A 22493-nucleotide genomic window follows, 5' to 3' on the forward strand; every position below is an offset into this window, starting at 1 on the left:
ATTTACAGTTTAGTCATTTTTAGCTTTGTCAGGTTTTATCTAACTAGCTAATGCTGGGTAGTTCTGGCTGTGTGAAAAACTGATAGTGTATGTTCTGAAGCCAAGAATACTTGCTAGCTACAGAATTATTTGCACAATCACTGTCTTAGTCTTCATCATAGGGTCAGCAAGTTAGCAATGGATGCGCCACCAGTCAAGAAGATAAAAAAGTTATTGGCAACTGCCCATACACCACCCCTGGCATTCTAGCGCATGAATTTGAGTGTTTTCAGATTAGATGTCAGTAGCCCTTTCCTGCAGTCAGACGACCAAATCGCCCTCTAGTGGCCTCATGGGTGGAATGATATTCATGTTTTTCAGAATTTCATCGTTAATAAACATTATTTCAAAAAACCTGCCAAAAGCCCCGGTGTTTCTATGTAAAATAGTTTTGTTATATTTCCGTCTTCTGTGATGTATATAAAGTGTAGTATTGGGATGGAAACTCAAAATGGAATACATTTCAACTCTATATCTGACATGGTACAGGTGTCTTCTTCTTTGTAAGCCCATAACCATGTGTGTGAGATGTATACTTCTGTTTCAAAGTAGATTTGTTTAAGACTACCAAGAAACACTCTGTGTGACCCTGATTTAGCCCACTGCAGCAAAATGTTATTGACTTCATCACAGTGATTATGGGTCATGAAGGTGTGCTCCATGTGCTAAGACTTTGTTTGGTGCTACCATGAGCATGGCAGGAGACTGACAACCATGAACAGACAGACAGGCAGAGAGGGAGAGCGCGAGAGGCCCCAAACAAATGGGTAAGATAGTGAGAAAGCCTCTCCAAGCCTAGAAAGTTCATAGACTTATGATCTATAATAGTGTGAATCAGAGTACAAAACGGTTGTTTAACTGAATATATCCACTTAACAGTCACATTGGTATTCAGTACAGCATGAATGGCCATGGCCCTAATAAAAATTAAAAAAAATTAAAAATAAGACTGATTAGACTGTACCAGAGTAAATGCCCCTCTGCAATGCCCCTTAGCCTTGTAAATTTGCCCATTTGTAAGTTAAGATTTGTCTGTATCCTTTTCTCAGAAGTCACTGGAAATTAGCATTTAAAACCTGTTTTTAAAAATCGAGGGGACCAAGAGCTGTTGCGGTGACCATATTACCGCTACACCGGCAGTCACGAGTCATGAAGGCATTATCGTTTAGTCATGGTAATTAGGCTTCTCCAAGCTCTGATGCTGCTGATGGTCATTAGTAGCCTACCAAACTGCTTGTTACTCAGCACTGTATTATCCCTCTAATCACTCTGACATCAATGCAAATGTAATTGAAAATCTAATCAAACACTTCATGAGAGCCCAAGAGCTCATGTTGCGCAACATTTCTATAGGCTATGCAATTGTGAGAGAAAACAGAGTTTTGATGGCGTCTATTAAAAAGAGGAGGATCCTATCAGTTTTCCATAGGCTGGGCCTACTATATTTATTTCTCAACTTCCTAATATTAAGCACATTGCTTCTCTTTACAACAGGAGTTTAGCCTACCTGGCTGGCATGAAAATGAACCACGGGAAAAGCGTCCTCCATTCGCTATTTAAGTGCATAGATGACATGTATTTTTTTTGAGCCAGGTGCATGATAATGGTCCATTTTAAATCAAAATAAATTTCACACATATATTATTTAGTATATGTAAAGACAAGATTAAATCAAGAATAGTCTGATGGGTGACAATATTAGCCTATCACTTGTGCATTATATATTATCACTTGTGAATGATGCCCAACTTAAGGCAAGAACAATGCCTTGTTTTTGCTACTTTTTCTAATCAGAGTCGCACACCTCATGTAGCCTAGCCCATAGGCCTATATGTTTTGATAAGGTTTGTATCACAACTAAAGTGGCCAAATAACTTCTTAAAATGAAGCACATTAATTGGCTTTACAAGGGGTGTAGATCCTAACTGGAATACATACGCAGCGAGTGAGTTTTACGTTTGGGGAAGATCATTTTCACCATAAAAATGCACCTTTATAATGAAAGTATTACATTCATAATAACATTTGCGGTCACTTTTTATAATGGTGTTTTCCCACTAATGGAACATTCACACTTATAGCCTACTGCCGTGTGCCATTGCTACGCTTTTAATGTGAAGAATTAGCCTAATAGTTTATTACATTTTACGGTAAATGTTCTGATCTGTTGCCTCATTGCATATAAACTTTTTTTTATGCTAGTTTTGTATTAATTTGAGATCTATTGCATCCCACAACTGTCCCAGAATATGTTTGGAATATTTATTTCTCGCACAGTATAGAATAGCTCAGCTTTTTTAATATGGGGAATAATAGATTGACATAGGTAATTGCTTTTGCTGTTTGTTAGGCCTACTCATCTTGTTGGCTGATGAAAAGTAAATGTGGACAGTTCTTCCAATATCTTCAATATGCACCTCGGAATTGGATAAGTACGCCCGCATTTGCGTCCCCGAAGTGTCTGTCTTCACTTGTAGCCCGTGAGAAAGACCTGATCACGTGATGGAGAGCCATGTGAGTGAGAGATGTTTCTGAGCATGCAGCACTCAGGGAGAAGGGAACAACGGCCACTGACCGCAAAAGGAATGTATTTATGGTATTTTTTAATCCCTTGTGATAAGATCTTGTCTCATCTCTGCAACTCCCCAATGGGCTCAGGAGAGGCAACGGTCGAGTCATGTGTCCATCGAAACATGAACCGCCAAACCGCGCTTCTTAACACCCGCTCGCTTAACTCATAAGTCACCCACACCAATGTGTCAGAGGAAACACTGTTCAACTGACGACCAAAATCAGCCTGCAGGCGCCCGGACTGTCACAAGGAGTCACTAGAGCACGATGAGCCAAGTAAAGCTCCCCCGGCCAAACCCTAACTCAGACGACGCAAGGCCAATTGTGCGCCGCCCTATGGGACTCCCGGTCACGGCCGGTAATGTCACAGCCTGGGATCAAACCCAAGGCTGTAGTGACGCCGCAACACTGCGATGTAGTGTCATAGTGCCTTAGACCGCTGTGCCACTCGGAAAACCTGGCATGGAGTTTTTTAAGGTGCATTACTGCCACACAAAGGGAATCCCGCTGGGAAATGAATTCAAATTGTGAATGAAGAGTGTACAGCCTGCACAATAAACAAAGCAGAGCTCATGCCTTTCAAGCAACTTTTTTCAAATCATCATTAGAGTCACATCCTGCAGCCTCACAATGTATTAAAAATAAAAACATATAGCCCAACATTTGTAGAGCAACTAAAGTTAAATGAATAACTCCAAAATAAGCGTACAGGAGTACCTATTTCTTTTTTTAACTGCTCAACACAGAATAGCCACATGTGCGCACTCCCTCAAATCATTTGGAGAAAATATCCTTTCTATTTTATTCAGCTTTGTTCAATTGTATTTTTCATACTATAAAATAATATAAAATAATGGCACGGAATTTCTAACCAAATCTTGTTTTCTAAATGAACTAATGTAGCCCAGATCGGGACCTAACATAAGGACATCTCAGAGTATGCTATTCTGTTCTTCTGAAATAGACTACATTTTCTTCCTATCATGTTTCTTTCGAACTGTCTAAAATAAATAATCGATTTATTGTGAAGGTGGATTATGGATTTATTAGAGTAAAATGTAGATGTCCCAAAGGTCTGCATCAGTGGCTTGTAGGCTATGTGCGGAAGCCAGGAGATGCTAAATGTGTTTTTGTTAATTAACGGTCAATTACATTTACATTTAAGTCATTTAGCAGACGCTCTTATCCAGAGCGACTTACAAATTGGTGCATTCACCTTATGATATCCAGTGGAACAACCACTTTACAATAGTGCATCTAAATCTTTTAAGGGGGGGGGTTAGAAGGATTACTTTATCCTATCCTAGGTATTCCTTAAAGAGGTGGGGTTTCAGGTGTCTCCGGAAGGTGGTGATTGACGCCGCTGTCCTGGCGTCGTGAGGGAGCTTGTTCCACCATTGGGGTGCCATGAGACCAACAGTTTTTTGCTTGACAATCACCAGCTAATAACATTTTGTGACTGCCACAGCCCCTGCACAGGAGTATGACTCAAGTGACTATGAAACTCTGTAGTTGGGCTTAGTTGGCCAGTCCACATAAACTGAGAACCATGTAATAACACGGGTACCATTTTGATTCCAAAGCTCCAGGACAATCACATTCTTTCAAAAATCCCCATGAGAATGTTATTGTCATTAGAAGTTTGGCTCCAACATGGAGGACAGTTTCCAGACAGAGTAGTTTGGTAAAGTAGACTTACGGATGCAGGGGCGGAGTGGGGAGTGCCCCTGTTTGTAACCAGGGGCGCAGCGGTTGCATCTCAGTCCCATCACGCCATCCCGACACAGACACTGTCCCGATGTCTGGTTACACCAGAGACCCACAGCACCCATAGGGTGACACTGACACGCTGAGAGAGCAGGAGAAGATGGAGGGATGGGAGGAGAGAGAAGGTTAATGTCACATAGTAAAGAGTATTGTATTAATAACATTTGATTGCTCCTAATAAAGCTTCTATGAATGTACAAGAGGGAAAGAGAGAGAGAGAGAAGAAAAGGAGCGAGGGAGAGAGAGATGACAAGCACAGAGAGAGGGAACGATGGAGGGAAGACAGATTAAAGACGACAGAAATATGAATTTTAGATAGGAGTGAAAATAATGATACCATGGACAAAGCAAACATGGAAATGGGATGTAAAAGGATGAATGACAAAGCAGTTTAGAAGGAAGGAGGGAGAAAGGCAGAGTTGGGGTCATCGAAAGGGCACAGATAGAAAGAGGAAGCCATTCTCTAGTAGGTCTGTTTTTCCTCCAGTAATGTAGTTTAAACAAACCCTTACAGATACTTCAAACACCTTTAAGTAATTAGCTCTGAGGGCAGGTCACTAAGGCTCGGAAAACGGTTGACTTGGCCGGAACATTAATCAAATAAACATGGTTCATTTATCTATCATTGATGATTAAATCACATAATATTATGACACATAAATAGTGCTAATGTAACTTCCATAAGTTACAAATCTATTTGGCTCAAATACACTGAGTGTACAAAACATTCAGAACACTTTCCCTCAGAACAGCCTCAATTTGTCGGGGCCTGTTGGCCCGTGTTGACTCCAATGTTTCCCACAGTTGTGTCAAGTTGGCTTGATGTCCTTTGGCTGGTGGACCATTCTTGATGCACACGGGAAACTGCTGAGCGTGAAAAACCCAGCAGAGTTGCAGTTCTTGATACAAACCGGTGCGCCTGGCACCTACTACCATACCCTGTTCAAAGGCACTTAAATATTTTGTCTTTCCTATTCACCCTCTGAATGGCACATATATACAATCCATGTCTCAATTGTCTCAATGCTTAAAAATCCTTCTTTAACCAGTCTCCTCCCCTTCATCTACACTGATTGAAGTAGATTTAACAAGTGACATCAATAATGAATCATAGCTTTCACCTGCACATATGCTTTACCGTTTAGAAATGAAAGCACTTTATGTATCTAGTCCCCCCATTTGAAGATGTCATAAGTATTTTGACAAAATTCACTTAGAGTGTATTAAAGTATGTTTTGAAAAAAGTCACTGAATGGTGAATAATGACTGGAATAAGATATGATTTTTCGTAACATTTCTAAATGAATCCTGATAATGCCATGGTTAAGAAAAATCGTAAATGAATCATGAATAATGATGAGTGAGAAAGTTACAGAGGCTACAACCAAACACGCTAACCTCTCACCATTACCGGTAGAGATTAGCATTTTTTGGGTGGGGGTGGGGGGGGTGATCTTTATCGCTCTGTAACTTTCAAATGTTTGATCATTCACAATTCATCAATTCATTCATGATTATCTGTAATGCTTATTCATGATCATCTGTGGATGCTACCTACATTAATGTAGACCAGTTCAGAAGCCTCTTCTTTTCTTACTTACAATAAAAGGGACCCCAAAAGGACACAATACATTATTCATCATTCACTTCCTATTGGGCAAAAGACAATCCAAAACAACCAAAACAAGCTGTGAATGAATCCAACACGTTTGTAAAGTCATAAGCTTGATGTAGTCACTGTGTGTAAGGAATATGGGACTAAATATTACACTTTTGATACACTATAAGTGTATCAAATATTTTTGACATCTTCAAATGGGGGAACCAGATACATAAAGTTCTTTCATTTCTAAACGGTAAAACCGATATGTATGAAAATACCATCAAATACAATAAAATGCTAGCTGCACTGTCCACAGACACTGTCACGCCCTGACCAGGTGAACTCTTCTATTTTGGTCAGGGTGTGGCATTTCTATAGTTTATTTTCTATGTTTTTGGTATAGCCTTGCTTTGGGGCATATTTCTATGTTGGGTTCTGTAGATTCCCAATCAGAGACAGCTGTCGCTAGTTGCCTCTGATTGGGGAATCATATTTAAGTTCCTTTTCCCCCCACGATGTTTGTGGGTTGTTGTCTCTTTTATTTGGAGCAGTAGCGATACGTTTATGCTCTGTTTTGACCGTGTTATTTCAGTCTGTAATAAATAACATGAGTTCGCTCCCAGCTGCGCCTTGGTCCACTTCTTCCTTCCTGCACGACGATCGTTACAGAACAACCCACCAAACCAGGACCAAGCAGCGGGAGGAAAAGGAGCGCGAGAGTTGGGCTCGCGAGGGAAAGGAGTTCTGGACCTGGGAGGAGATCATGTCGGGGAAAGGACCCTGGCGGAAGGATTCCCAGGTCGAGGAGGTGATGCCAGCCGGTGGAAGGAGTCGCAGGCGGCGGTCGAGAAGGCCCGGAAGACACCCCCAAGAAAATTTTGTGGGGGGGCTAATGGGGTGGTCCGGAAGGGCAGAGGAAGAGCCCAGACCACTGCTCTCGTGGGGGATAACGGCGAAGGAGGAGGCAGAGATGTGGCAGGTCCTGGAGGACCTGCGTAGGGACAGCGTGGAGGAAGAGCCTTGGGTAGCAGAGGTGCGCACGGTATCGCCAGTGCGCCTGCACAGCCCAGTGCGCTCTGTGCCAGCGCCCCACATTTGCCGGGCTAGGGGGAGTGTTCAGCTAGGACGTGTTGTGCCGGCTCAGCGCTCCTGGCCTCCGGTGCCCCTTCTCGGTCCGATGTATCCTGCGCCGAGGACGCGCACTGTGTCTCCGGTACGGCTACACAGCCCAGTGCGTTCTGTGCCAGCGCTCCACACTTGCCAGGCTAAGGTGGGTGTTGAGCCAGAACTGCTGATGTCAGCTGTGCACTCCAGACCTCCAGTGCGCCTCCTCGGTCCAGGATATCCGGCGCCGCTTATGCGCACTGTGTCGCCGGTGTGTGCCCCCAGTCCGGCCCGTCCCTGCTCCCCGCACCAAGCCAGTGGTGTGTGCCCCCAGTCCAGTCCGGCCCGTCCCTGCTCCCCGCACCAGGTTAGTGGTGCGCGTCCCCAGTCCAGTCCGGCCCGTCCCTGCTCCCCGCACCAAGCCAGTGGTGTGTGCCCCCAGTCCTGTCCGGCCCGTCCCTGCTCCCCGCACCAGGTTAGTGGTGCGTGTCCACAGTCCTGTCCGGCCCATCCCGGCTCCCCGCACCAAGCCGGTGGTGCGTGTCCCCAGTCCGGCCCGTCCCTGCTCCCCGCACCAAGCCAGTGGTGCGTGTCCCCAGTCCTGTCCGGCCCGTCCCTGCTCCCCGCACCAGGTTAGTGGTGCGTGTCCACAGTCCTGTCCGGCCCATCCCGGCTCCCCGCACCAAGCCGGTGGTGCGTGTCCCCAGTCCGGCCCGTCCCTGCTCCCCGCACCAAGCCAGTGGTGCGTGTCCCCAGTCCAGTCCGGCCCGTCCCTGCTCCCCGCATCAGGTTAGTGGTGCGTGTCCCCAGTCCTGTCCGGCCCGTCCCTGCTCCCCGCACCAAGCCAGTGGTGCGTATCCCCAGTCCTGTCCGGCCCATCCCTGCTCCCCGCACCAGGTTAGTGGTGCGCGTCCCCAGTCCAGTCCGGCCCGTCCCTGCTCCCCGCACCAGGCCCACGGCGCGTGTCCACAGTCCGGCACGGCCTGTGTCCGGTCCACCGGTGACCAGTCCTGTTCCGGTCGGCGGCTCCGCTCCGGAGCCTGAGCATGCCGCTCCACCGTGGTCCAGTCCGGGCCAGAGGGGTAGGGCTAGGGTGGAGGCAGGGGGAAAAACACGCCCGGGGCCAGAGCCTCCACCGAGGGTGAGGCGCCCACCCGGGTCCCCCCCCCTAATAGACTTTAGGTTGGTGCGCCGGGAGTACGCACCGTTGGAGGGGGGGTACTGTCACGCCCTGACCAGGTGAACTCTTCTATTTTGGTCAGGGTGTGGCATTTCTATAGTTTATTTTCTATGTTTTTGGTATAGCCTTGCTTTGGGGCGTATTTCTATGTTGGGTTCTGTAGATTCCCAATCAGAGACAGCTGTCGCTAGTTGCCTCTGATTGGGGAATCATATTTAAGTTCCTTTTCCCCCCACGATGTTTGTGGGTTGTTGTCTCTTTTTGTTGGAGCAGTAGCGATACGTTTATGCTCTGTTTTGACCGTGTTATTTCAGTCTGTAATAAATAACATGAGTTCGCTCCCAGCTGCGCCTTGGTCCACTTCTTCCTTCCTGCACGACGATCGTTACAGACACACAGGGGGAGTGTATTTATGGCCTGGATGCTAGTCTGTTGCTGCTCTCTTGCCAACTCCTTGTTACTCAAGTCAAATGTGACATGACAATTCCATAAGGAGTTGGCAAGAGCTGAAAGAGACTATATATATTTACCTAAAAAAACTGAAACAACAACAACAAAATATTTCAAAAATAAAAAGCTGAAAGAGACTGGCACCACGGCTAAAATATCTCATTCTAGTCTATCTATTTACATTACTCCAATATTGCTATAACTGCAACCCCCTCGCACTTGCACGACACACACGCTCAATCACACACACGCGCACCTGCATGTGTCATGTGCATGACCTCGCTCCATTAACAGTAGTTATATTAGGACTTCGGTCAACCGCCCCAAAAGCATGCCAGAGTGTCACAGTCACTTAGAACATGTGACCAGTCAAAGGTCAAATGTCAGGGTGGATTCCAGCCAGTGGTAACAACATGAACACGAAATCCAGTCGACTGGCATACAGAAATAACTGTCCTCTGTCACAATGTAACTACCTCATAAACACCGTGGAGGAGGCTGGAACACAGACACATGTAGGCATACCTTGTAGACTAGCAGATGCACAAAGAGAAACAGATATCCTAACAGATGCAGATGCGCACACACTTGGACACACACTGATCTCTGCATGGATAAGATACACAGCTGGTCGGTGCGACTTAATACAGGCACAACCGCTTTAATGTGCACGCACACGCGCACACATAAACACACACACTCTCTCCCTCCCTCTCTCTGACTGACGTTGGCAGGTCTTGCGATGGGTGGGGGGCTTGCTGTGGTCTCGGGTGTATCCGTTCTGGCAGTACTGGCAGTGACGCCCCGCTGTGTGATGCCGACACTTCAGACATACTCCCCCGCTGCGCCGGCCCGACTGCTGGAACACCTCCATGCTGAACCGACACTTAGAGGAGTGGCTGTTACACTCACACGCTGGAGGGAGGGAGGGAGGGAGGGAATAAATGAATTTCAGTAAAGGCAGTAAAGTTAACATCCATGATCCAATTTGCACACATACATACACACACGCACACACAGACACAGTAATGGGGGGTGTGACTCACAGACGCACGGTTGTGGCTGACTGGGCGTGGCTCGTTGCCAGGGCCTGTCGTAGTAGAAGTCCTCACAAACATCGCAGTCCGCCCCTGCTGTGTGGTGCTCACACACACACACCGCCCGGCCCGCATCATCACGACGACACCGAGAGGCATGTCCGTTACACTTACATCTGCCCCCCACCTGCAGGTCGGAAAGGGCCAGGGCGGGCCGGACAGGGGGGGCGGAGATCAATGGAGAGGGAGGAGCCAGCTCAAGATTCCGATTCGCTCTCACTTTAGAGTTCTGTTGGTTGTTCCTCCTCCTCCTAAGTTCCCGCCCCTTGTTGATTCTCTCCTGCTTGCTGTCGATTGTCCAACCACAGATGCTGCCTTCCTGACATGGACTCCAATGGTGGCCCCCCTCCCTCTCATGGCCACGCCCTTTTCCTTTTCCGTTTCCTCTTTTGGAGATGTCTATTTCCGTAATGTCTCCTTCTGACTCCTTCCGTGTCACGTTGTGTCCGTCCTCTCCCCGATCCCCCGACCCTTTGTTATATCCTCCTCCGTTCCTCTTTCGTTTTTCTGCCTTTTTTCTCTCCTTCTCCACAAACCCCCATTTATTGTTGTCCCCATTCACCTTATCCACCTGACCCACCACAGCCTCGTTCTTCGACCCTGCCCTCCACCTCAGAACACCCCCACCCGCTCCCTCCCCCCAACCGACCTCACCCCTTTTCCCCTCCGAACTCCCCACCTTGGTCTGCTGGGACTGGGTCACCTCGTGGAACACTAACCGTATGTCCGTGGCCGTCACCCAGTCCTGCAAGGTGGGGCTGTAGTCAAAGTCTGGAGAGGAGGGTCTTCCATCCAGGGTGGAGAAGGCCAGCAACATGCCTCCCCGGTGCCTCTGCAGGGGCCGGGGGTCTGAGCACAGAGGCTCCGTCTCCTGGTGCCTGGTCTGGGCTACCGTCTGGGCCTGGAGCCCAAACTTCCCGGGGCAGTCGCTGGAGTAGTGCTGCATGGGCCTCCAGGTGCGCCCGTGGTCCATAGACTTGAGCACGGATAAGGAGACGGGGTCTGACGGCTCCCCCTGCTGGCAGAACTGCAGGCTGATGTAGGTGACCTCGAAGCGTCGACCCAGGGGAAGGGTGAGGACCCAGTCCCCGCCGTCGAGGCCTCCCGCCTGGGCCGTCCAGCAGGTCAAGTTGTGGGGGTTGTGGAGGTCCGTGAGGGAGCTGACGTTAACCGCTTTCTGGTCGGGGGGTCCTCGGAGGGAGTGGGCGGTACTGACAGGGACACCATGGGCGGCATTGATGAATTCCGACAGGCAGTGTCGCGGACGCCCATCCAAGTGGTAGCAGGGGTCATGGGGTGAGGTCCAGCTCAGAGGGGAGTGAGAGAGGGAAGGGGAAAGGAGGGAAGGAGGGAGGAAAGTGAGGAGAAGTAGGAGAAAAGGGAGGGCCAAGGAGGGGAGAGGGAAGAAGGACAGGAACATCATGTCATCGAGCCTGTGGGAGAAAATACAAAAATTAACAATTTTAGGGGATAAAGCGACGGGGTGAAATCATAAAAGGAAAATATATTGATGGATTTATATGACTTGCGGTTGGAGCCAAAGGGAGGGGCCGTCTGAGGTAGAGAGACCACCTGTGCCTTTATTGAAAACACACCAGCTCGCAGCACCACCATGAACATTTTAACATCCCTCGTATCCCTCATATCCCTCATACAATCCAACCAAATCTACCTCCACCCTTAAACAGGCCTATTTCTCTACCCACGACAGTCTTTAAAAACCTATTATCTTGTCCCATAAAGAGCGGATGAGTGTAAGGATGAAAGCATATACCGAGTGGATGAGTGTATGGATGAGAGTGTATAGAAACCCAGCCCATAAGTCGTGCTTGAGTGTATGGATAAAAGCGTGTACAAAGTGAAGAGCGTATGCAGAGTGGACGAGTGGATGGATGAGAGCGTATAAAGAGTGGATGAATGTGTGGATGAGATGGATGAAAGCATACAGAAAACCAGCGGGTCTGTACGGGATGACAAAAAACAGCTGGGTCTGAAAACACAAGCTGGGCAGCATCCATCATCTTTATGGTCCTCCTTTTAAATCCTTCTCCTGCCGCTCTGCTCCACTCCACTCTACTCAACGTACATGGGCAGGAACCCGAGTTTTGGAGCCCAAAGTGTGGAGAGAAATGGAAGGAGAGAGAGAGAGAGAGGGTGTGAGAAAGAAAGACAAAGAGAGGGGAAGGAAGGAGAGATGGAGCTTAGTGTGGAAGATGGAGGGAAAGATTTATAGAAGAGAACGCGAGAAATGTGTGTTCAGCTTAAACCCCTGTACAGTCACTTCCTGTGAGAAGACAAACACGGACTTGTGTATGTCCTTAGTGTGAACAGATTCCCTTCCCTCCTAAAACGGCTGGTGATGTGTTAAATGTATTTGTCTGCCAAGAATTGATAGTGATACCAGAGAAGGTTACTTCATTTGCGCCTGCAGACATGGGCGAACAATGCGTCTACTTTCCTGCCAACATGATCTACAACAAACTTTGCGGTTTTATAGACAGACGGATAGGCTGGGGGCAAGCAAGCAAGACTCCTATCCAACACTTCACACCAAGCAATTTACAAAGACACAGATTGTTAGGATCCAATACTTTTCCAGGCCCTCCTCTATTTCTCTGTAAATGTATCTCTGCTATGCAGTGTCTGTCTCGCTCTTTCCCTCCTCCCCTTTTACTCATTCCCTCTCTACTGTCATTGCATTTTCTCTCTCTCTCTCTCTCTCTCTCTCTCTCTCTCTCTCTCTCTCTCTCTCTCTCTCTCTCTCTCTCTCTCTCTCTCTCTCTCTCTCTCTCTCTCTCTATATATATATATATATATATATATATATATATATATATATATATATATCTCACATGCACCATATTCTGGGAATATCTCTAACTGCGTCTTGATTGACGATGTCCTAACAAGCGTTTGACACTAACAGTGCAGTCAGTGGGGCTGTATAAACCAACCCCATAGGAGAGGATAGAGGATAGAAAAAATGGTTGGGAGCCACCCAGGGCCAGTTAAACCACAGCCCGAAACTTGAGGCTTCTCTTAGGACTACAACGGAAGTTATTCCTCAAGTCACCCTACCAAAACGTGTTATGATTCCCTGCGAGTCCCACAAAAAAGCAGACTGTCCCAACCTGGCTCTGTGGGATCGGGTGGATGATGAGGCTTGTCAGGTATATCGGGCGGCTATGTTTTGGGGTGTCGTTATTGGAAACGCCACGACCGGCGGCTGAGGTGACGAGTGGTCCGACTGCAGCCCCTGTCCTGCTCTGACGCATTCCTGGGGTCCGGTGTGCACCCCTTGAGCATTCCACACGTGTTGCAACATGCCCCGTTGGGAACCCGAACAGCCCGCTAAAAACCGAGCCTCATTAATTGATCGACTGATTAATTAGGTCTCATATTGGCGTCAGGGTGGAGGGTTTCGCTCGAGGGGAGAAGCGGAAGGCGAGATGGGGAGAGGGGATGTCTGGTACAGTATAATCAGGGGAAGAGATGGTATAAGGAGGTAAAGATGGTGGTGGGGTGGTGGGTTAGGGGAATTCATGGAATGATTCTTAAAAAGGGGTTGTGGTGATGGGGGAATGTCTGAGAAATTCAGACAAGATTGCTGTTGGTGGGTAGGGGCGTAAGGGGTTAAGGGGTGTTAGGATACAGAGGCGAGGGGGTTGTTTGCTATTCCCCATGACGTTATTTGCACTCGTCTTTCTCGGTAACATTACCACCAATTAAGCATAGCCCCCATAACAAACTACATGATGGAGGGAAGCTTTTCAGAGAGGAGCACTCAGCACAGGGCTCTTTAAAGTGCGCCTCACCATTCTCTGTGCCCCCAGGCCAAATCCAGACCCTTACCCCCCTCATCCCCCTCCGCTCCGATACCAGATCGCCAGTCTGGCACCTGGAATGTAACCCAGCCACCAGATATTGTTTCAATGTTTTTTCTCAGTCACTTTCCATAAATTCACACACCCAGCATGTCGGAAGAACACGGTGGATGAGTGGCATTCCTCTTTAATAGAGCTTTAAAGACGAGAAGAAGACAGGAAAAACATTCATATCCCAAAATATTGTACAACATAGAAGTAACTGACAAAATAAAGGAAACACCATCATAAAGTGTCTTAATGGGGCGTTGGGGCACCACGGGCCAGAACAGCTTCGATGTACTTTGGCAGAGATTCTACAAGTGTCTGGAAGTGGAACCCTATTGGAAGGATGAGACACCATTCTTCCACAAAAAAATCCATAATTTGTTGTTTTGTTGATGGAAAACGCTGTCTTAGGCGCAGCTCCAGAATCTCCAATAAGTGTTCAACTGAGTTGAGATTTGGTGACTAAGACGGCCATTGCATATGGTTTACACAGTTGAAGTCGGAAGTTTACATACACCTTAGCCAAATACATTTAAACTCAGTTTTTCATAATTTCTGACATTTAATCCTGGTAAAAATTCCCTGTCTTAGGTTATTTAGGACCACCACTTTATTATAAGAATGTGAAATGTCAGAATATTAGTAGAGAGAATGATTTATTTATTTCATCACATTCCCAGTGGGTCAGAAGTTTACATACTCTCAATTAGTATTTGGTAGCATTGCCTTTAAATTGTTTAACTTGGGTCAAACGTTTTGGGTAGCCTTCCACAAGCTTCCCACAATAAGTTGGGTGAATTTTGGCCCCTTCCTCCTGACAGAGCTGGTGCAACTGAGTCAGGTTTGTAGGCCTCCTTGCTCACACACGCTTTTTCAGTTCTGCCCAAAAATGTTCTATAGGATTGAGGTCAGGGCTTTGTGATGGCCACTCCAATATCTTGACTTTGTTGTCCTTAAGCCATTTTGCCACAATTGTGGAAGTTTGCTTATGGTAATTGTCCATTTGGAAGACCCATTTGTGACTGATGTCTTGAGATGTTGTTTCAATATACCCACATCATTTTCCTCCCTCATGATGCCATATATTTTATAAAGTGCACCAGTCCCTCCTGCAGCAAAGCACCCCCACAACATGATGCTGCCACCCCCGTGCTTCACGGTTGGGATGGTTTTCTTCGGCTTGCAAGCCTCCTCCTTTTTCCTCCAAACATAACAATGGTCATTATGGCCAAACAGTTGTATTTTTGTTTCATCAGACCAGAGGACACTTCTCCAAAAAGTACGATCTTTGTCCCCATGTGCACGTGCAAACCGTAGTCTGGCTTTTTTTATGGCGGTTTTGGAGCAGTGGCTTCTTCCTTGCTGAGCGGCCTTTCAGGTTATGTCGATATAGGACTCGTTTTACTGTGGATATAGATACTTTTGTACCTGTTTCCTCCAGCATCTTCACAAGGTCCTTTGCTGTTGTTCTGGGATTGATTTGCACTTTTCACACCAAAGTACATTAATCTCTAGGAGACAGAACTCGTCTCCTTCCTGAGCGGTATGATGGCTGCGTGGTCCCACGGTGCTTATACTTGTGTACTATTGTTTGTATAGATGAACGTGGTACCTTCAGGCATTTGGAAATTGCTCCCAAGGATTAACCAGATTTGTGTAGGTCTACAATTTTTTTCGGAGGTCTTGGCTGATTTCTTTTGATTTTCCCATGACGTAAAGCAAAAAGGCACTGAGTGTGAAGGTAGGCCTTGAAATACATCCACAGGTAAACCTCCTATTGACTCAAATTATGTCAATTAGCCTATTAGAAGCTTCTAAAGCAATGACATCATTTTCTGGAATTTTCCAAGCTGTTTAAAGGCACAGTCAACTTAGTGTATGTAAACGTCTGACCCACTGGAATTGTGATACAGTGAATTATAAGTGAAATAATCTCTGTAAACAATTGTTGGAAGAATTACTAGTGTCGTGCACAAAGTAGATGTCATAATTGACTTGCCAAAAACTATAGTTTGTTAACAAGAAATTTGTGGAGTGGTTGAAAAACGAGTTTTAATGACTCCAACCTAAGTGTATGTAAACTTCCAACTTCAACTGTATTGTTTTCATGGTCATGACACCATTCAGTGACCACTAGTGCCCTGTGGATGGGGGCATTTTCATTCTATGGGGGCATAGCCATGGTAGTCAAAATAATGGCCTGCCCAGCACTTTTATACATGATCCTAAGCATGATGTGATGTTAATTGCTTAATTAACTCAGGAACCACACCTGTGTTGAAGCCCCTCCTTTCAATATAGTTTGTATCCCCCATTTACTCAAGTGTTGCCATTATTTGGGCAATTAATAGTCATATCCATTACAATAACTTATCATGGAGAATCACATAAATAACGGTTTTCCAGAGTAAATATGAACCGATCACGGACATTGAATACTATTTCACGCTTGCATCATATACTGTGTATACTAAAGTATCAAAACGATTTGTCAGCAAGGCTTTCGATTATGTAACTTTTCAAAAACCTTACATAAGCGAATAGTGTTTAAGTAAGGTCAGTGATGTCTCTGGAGGGAGGCAGTATGCATGGTCTTTCAAAGCAGCAGCGGTCAGTGTGCTCAGCTGTGCTCGGCTGGCGAAGGCCTGGAAAAATACTGGATGACAACCTGGGCCATGTTTACAGCATAGTCGAACATGGTGGGAGTTAACTAACAGGAGAGCCTTCTGCTCATGTTCTCACACTAAGCCTTCAGTAGAAATCTGCTCTAAGACACTTTGTATAATCGTTCGTTCCTTTATACTTATGAGTTCAATGAGTTGTCATAAGGTCAAAGGTGTGAGGAGATTCAAAGTAGCACTTTGGGTTCCAACAGTCTGCTCTGTAAAATCCTGCCACTTCCACCAATTGTTTAAAATGCTTTGCTACTGTCTGTTCTGTCAACGTGTGGGGAGGTTGTGCTTTGGGGTTCGGATAATAAGAAGGTATACTAGGGGTACTAAGGGAGAGATGAGATTGGATACCAGGCTGTAAGAGAGGCTTATGAGCGTGGCTATAGGGGTGAAAGAAGTGGGGTAAGACACAGAGAGCATAAGGGCACTGAGAGAGGGATATCATTATAGAGGGTGGTAATATGGATGTAAGAGGGTGGTTAGAAACGTGTAAGAAGGTGATAAAAGTAGGGAATAAGTGGAGGATACGAGAGTAAGACGTTGACATATTAAAGAGAATAGGAGGCCAGAGGGATAGGAGGGGGATTTGGAGAGGGCTAAGTGGTGTACTGTGGGTGAAGGAATAAGGGCTAATAAATTGAGAATATGATGTCATTAAGAGGGAACATAGGCAGAAGTGGGCAAGGAAGATGATGCCTTCTGCTATCTGTCAGCTCCCCTTGCCTCCGTTCCACTCTGCGGTCTAAATCTGTGTCTTTTGGGGCTGTGTATCTGGAGAAAATGAGCTGGATTTGGCCTGTCTCACACACTTTAACATTCCTTGTCATGGGCAGCAGTGTAGAGCACTACCCAGCTATTGCGCAGCCTCAGCACGACCATAGAACACAACATGCAAGATGGAGGCAGAGGAGACAGTGTGCTTTGTAAACAGTAGGCTTTGTTAATTCGTTATTGTGCAATATTCGATATGGTTGTCTGATGCGCTTATATTAAACTGGCTACATAGCTAATCCAAACGGGTAAAGGAAGTGGTTTATTGGGGTGGCAGGGTAGCCTAGTGGTTAGAGCATTGGGCTTGTAACTGAAAGGTTGCAAGTTCAAATCCCCCAGCCGACAAGGTACAAATCTGTCTTTCTGTCCCTGAACAAGGCAGTTAACCCCTAGGCTGTCATTGAAAATAGGAATTTGTTCTTAACTGACTAACCTAGTTAAATAAAGGTACATTTTAAATACCACGAGGAAATGAAAAGAACAGGCTAAGAAGTGTAGGCCTGATAGAAATTAAGTCATGTTCAAACAACTCTGGTCCACAGTGGATGACTTCTTTCAAGAGCATATAACAATATGCACCCTGGACTAAGGCCTGTTCGATACATTAATGAGCTCTAAATACACACTGATACACGAACCTCTCACTGTGAAACTGAACCGGACACCTGCTTGGGCATGTTATCGCGATCACATCTGACAAGTAACACCTTTGTTCATTTCCAATTGTCCTTAGCCCGTCTGAAACATAACGCAGCATAGAGACAAGGAGAAGAGAAATGCAATGTATTCTCCCTGTATTCCCAAACAGCATTCCTGTCCGCTCAAACACAGGGTGTTATTCCACACGGAGCAGATTCCAGCAGCACTGTTTTAGGTGTAATAATCTAATTTTAGTGGGGCGGTGAGGAGGTGCAACTGACAGCACGCACAAAATGGATTATCGCCGCTGTTGCACGTATCTTTAGCAGGCCCTGTCCCTCAGGTTCGCACCTCCAACGCGCAGCCAAACGGCCGCCTGCTATGGGCGCCCCTCGGCCTGAAGTCAAGAAGGGAAATGGAACGACACGAAGATGATTTATAAAGGGAAAAGCTTTTTAAAACAGGCCAGACAACTCAGCTTGGACATATTTCAGGGATCGAATAAGAGAACGTATGCCCTAAAGCACATGTCAAACTCATTCCACGGAGGGCCGAGTGAGTGTGGGTTTTCTCTCCTCCCTTGTATTTGATTGATTAAGTAAGGTCACTAATTAGGAACTCCCCTCATCTGGTTTTCAAGGTCTTAATTGGAACTAAAAAAAAAAAAACAGCAGACACTAAGCCCTCCATGGAATGAGCTTGACATCCCTGCCCTTAATCAGAGGTGTCAAACTCATTCCACAGAGGCCGAGTGTCTGTGGGTTTTAGTTTTTTCATTTAAATTAAGACCTAAACAACCAGGTGAGGGGAGTTCCTTACTAATTAGTGACCTTAATTCATCAATCAAGTACAAGGGTGGAGCGAAAACCCACAGACACTCGGCCCTCCGTGGAATGAGTTTGACATATGTGCCCTAAAGGAAGCGAGGCTATTTCGCTCAATTTCGCTCTGGTTCTCGTCCCACGCTAGTTTAGAACCTATCACACAAGTCGACAATGCGCTAAGCAAACCCATGGACGTTTCGCTTCATTGTCGATATTGAAAAACAGATGGACATGAAATCATGGTCCGTGATTTCATCTTCAAGTAATGCCAAAAACAACCTCGGGCGAAATTAAAATGAAAGTGAAGCTCATTTTACTAAGTGGAAGACATGTCATTGTGGAATTCATAATTAATTGCAGGCCACAGAGAAACGACAATAAGAATCCTAGAAAAGTATATTTTGACCACCCATTGACTTAGATTTAGAACATGCCTATTAAATCCTATTTAAAGCATGCAGAAGAAGAATTAGGCCTACAAAATCCCGTTTGATATAAATTCAATTGAGCGAAGATTATGACAAGATAATAGATGAACATATTGTAGACTATTTGTGTTATGTTAATTAAATCCCCCTCGAAAATTTTTTCATGGCGACAAGAGGCGAAGGTGAAATCTCTACAGATATATGCAGCGTATGGGCCTGTGTTGACCTTGGAACTCGTTTAACGAAACATGTTGGAGACAATTCGATAGAAAATAATATGCGTTTGGAATTTGAATTACCATGCAAAAAGCTACATTACCGTTTATCTCATTAGAAAATATAACTTAATAGCCTTTTTTTGACCAATAAATCACGAATTGTTAAGCCTATTATTAGTAGTATAGTTATTGTTATTGTTATTATATCAATAAATTGAATGATAATTGAATAACCAACCTAGGTAATAGAGATTATTTAAGGAAAATATTTAAGGAAAAAGAGCAATAGTCTACTGTTGGCTATATAAATGTTCCCCAATCTTAATTCAATAAATTGAAACCCGAGTTTTACCCTGGGGTGCATCCGGTTTAGACAAATGGGTGTAATAAATGAAACACCCTTCGAAGAAAAATAGTTGGATTGGTTCATTTAATACAAATGTCTATCAAATTTAGTACGATTGTTTTTATCCATGGTCACTTGCTGCGCGCCGCCAAATGGTCTATAATTACACATTCCAGTAATTATGCTCAATTTGCTTCATCTTGCAGAGACAGAACCTGATGTAAGCTTATATTGTATTCTACGCATTTAAGTGGTATTATCTTTCTGATCACACACTTAATCGTAATTTTCGTTATTTTCTCGAAATAAGTTTAAGCTATTTATCATGGCTGTTGTCCCTGTAGAAACACACATGCCCAATGGCATATCGCTGTTTTCAAGAGGGAAATACGATAGGCCCTAGTCATATAATAATAATAATGATTAGTCTATTATTATTGTTATTATTATTATTATATTTCAATTCAATTTGATTTAAACCTAAATAAAGGAGAGCCCGAAACAGAATAACAGTTCTGACAATAACTTTAATTTTTTGTGATGATGAACGTATTAATACAATTGCAAACATCCACTTCATGACTTATACTGTTATGACTTATACTGTATATCAGCTAGTCCTAAAAATATTGAGGCGCCTCTTGAAATGACTCTCAATCCATCTTAGTTCTGACAATGAAACTCTCCCAACTAATACAACAGGCTTTTTAGATTTCAAATATTTAATTAACATAATCACGCAAGAATAATTATTACCTTAGATTAGGATATTAAGATATTAAATAAACCACAGGCTACCATCATAAAACAATATTCCAATGAAAATGGTCTCAGGCTAAATTATTCCATTTATTTATCAATAATACTATATTATGCTCAGATATGCCTATATTCCCATGAAGACGACAGGTTTATATCAAATCAATCTTCAATAAAAGAAAGTGTAAATCATCATTTGGATACATAAAGCCTGCAATGGGTTGTAGCCACCCATGGAGAGTAAGTGACTGAGTATACTGTACTTATAGCGCGAACTTTGGCACTCTCACCGGGTCCAAATGATCAACTTGTCAATGCCTAGTCCTTCCATTCTAAATTTAAAACAGGTCTACGAACCTCCGTCAGAAAGAACCCACAGCGAATAAAGAAATATAGGCTACACATAAACATGTAAAATATGAGAACACTCACCATATGCGTCTCAATGTTTGATCTCCATTCGCTCGTGGCGGCTCATGCGGTCTTAATCAATATAGGGGCGCAACAAGTGGACAGTTATCCGGGCGCCCTGTGCTGTGCGCATGGAGTGGGGATCCAACTCGCTGCAGCCCGCCTCAGTAAGGGGCGTCCCGTCCTGACGTCAAGACGCCGCTGCTTCTCTCAACTCCAACTCACATCTGCACAGTGCCCTACTACAGTGCAGAGCAAGTCAGTCTGGCGGAGAATTTGCAGATAGATAATTAAGACAAAGTGGGCCCAATTACCTTGATGTTCATCATTGCTTTTGTAGACTTCAATCTCCCGTCGCAATATTTGTTCTCATTTTCCAAACGTAAAATGGAAGAAAAAAATCGTTGAACCACGTAGGCTAGAAGGGGATAGCTCTTACATGCGGTATAGTGAGTAACGCTAACGTAGCAGATGAACTAAAGCAGACACAGATGGAAAGCTGGAAATAAAAGAAAGAGAATGGATGAATGATGGGGGATGGAGGGAGAAGCGAGTGACTGAGAGAGGAGGAGGAAACTTTCCCAGAGAAACCCCATAAAACTGATTGATGACTTCTCTTGAGGAATGTTTCCCCAGGTGTGTGTGTGTGTGTGTGTGTGTATGTGTGTGTTCAAGTAGTTACTCGGAGTTATTTAGAAATGCTATCCTTGGAAGGGTGACAAGAGCAATCACATACATTGAGTGGAGAAATGGTACAATTGTGCATCACCATTACATTTTGGCAGAGTTTTGTAACCTACTAAAGACGCACTATACAGTTTTGAGCTCCCAGTTAGGTTGAGGAGGAACATTGCTTCTATTTGACAGCTGGGTTAATAAAGCAAAGAAGTCCATGGGACATAAGCTGTAAAGACAAAGAAGCTATAAAGCAATAAAGATTTTTTTTAAAAGTAAATCTGTATTAGGTGTGTGTGTCATACTGTCAGAGGGTAGAATAGCAGGTGTCCTGCCAAAATCTGCACCCTGCAGCAAGACGTAGATTGATGTAACTAATAAAAAGGGAGCCTAAACAAGACGAGGCAGTGATATTTGCCAGACTTTCCCCTCATCATAAGAGTAAACATGATGATCGTTCTTGACAGAATCAGAACAGATTTCACAATAAATGTACTTCGATTTCCAGAGGTTTGCTGCCTGTGAAAACTTCACATTTAAAGTGTTTTGACATCATACAACAAACACCGATAATAATCATACACAAGCTTCAAGAGCCCAACTGTGGACAGAGTCATTTTTATTCAAGGTCTTTGTCTGCAGGTGATTCTCCTTTATTGGTTTCCTGAACCTTCATGTTGTGGCCAGCTTGCCAGTAGATGACACCAGTATAACTGCAGATGCTGCCAGTCCCATGATGCCACAGCAGAGAGAACCAGGAACTGGGGAGGAAGAGCACAAACCTGGCAGCCTCCTCATGTCACCTTCCTCCCCGGGTTGCTCCCATATGGACACAGGACCCAATGACCCTACTGGCCAGGTCACCAGAGCTCGTACTGTCAGGGGGCAGCGAGGATCACCTACCCACTGGAGACTACAGTAGTATCCCCAGAGGAGAACTCTGGTGCTGCATAGACATTACGTCCTGGAATAGACAAAAACACGAGGGACAGTAATAAAACTCAGGTGATTTGGTGACATTTTCTTGCAAGCAGCTTCACCACAGCACAAAAAAGCAATGTGCACCG

At 45.1% G+C, this 22493-nt stretch overlaps 1 protein-coding gene across 1 annotated transcript in view; it reads right to left on the reverse strand.

Annotated features, from left to right (window-relative positions):
* The window catches only part of LOC106577638 (netrin-3), a 26195-nt gene extending 4958 nt beyond the window's left edge, over positions 1–21237 (reverse strand). Inside the window, exons 1-5 of the mRNA XM_014155936.2 lie at positions 21066–21237; positions 20773–20993; positions 9761–11244; positions 9441–9629; positions 4310–4459 (exon numbers count right to left, since the gene is read on the reverse strand). Of these exons, the coding sequence (XP_014011411.1) occupies positions 4310–4459; positions 9441–9629; positions 9761–11234 (1813 nt within the window). The 5' untranslated portion in view covers positions 11235–11244; positions 20773–20993; positions 21066–21237. The remainder of the gene's footprint in view (positions 1–4309; positions 4460–9440; positions 9630–9760; positions 11245–20772; positions 20994–21065) is intronic.
* Between the last annotated feature and the right edge of the window lie 1256 nt (positions 21238–22493).

This window comes from Salmo salar, chromosome ssa18 (genome assembly GCF_905237065.1).
Source record: "Salmo salar chromosome ssa18, Ssal_v3.1, whole genome shotgun sequence".
Lineage (NCBI taxonomy): Eukaryota > Metazoa > Chordata > Actinopteri > Salmoniformes > Salmonidae > Salmo > Salmo salar.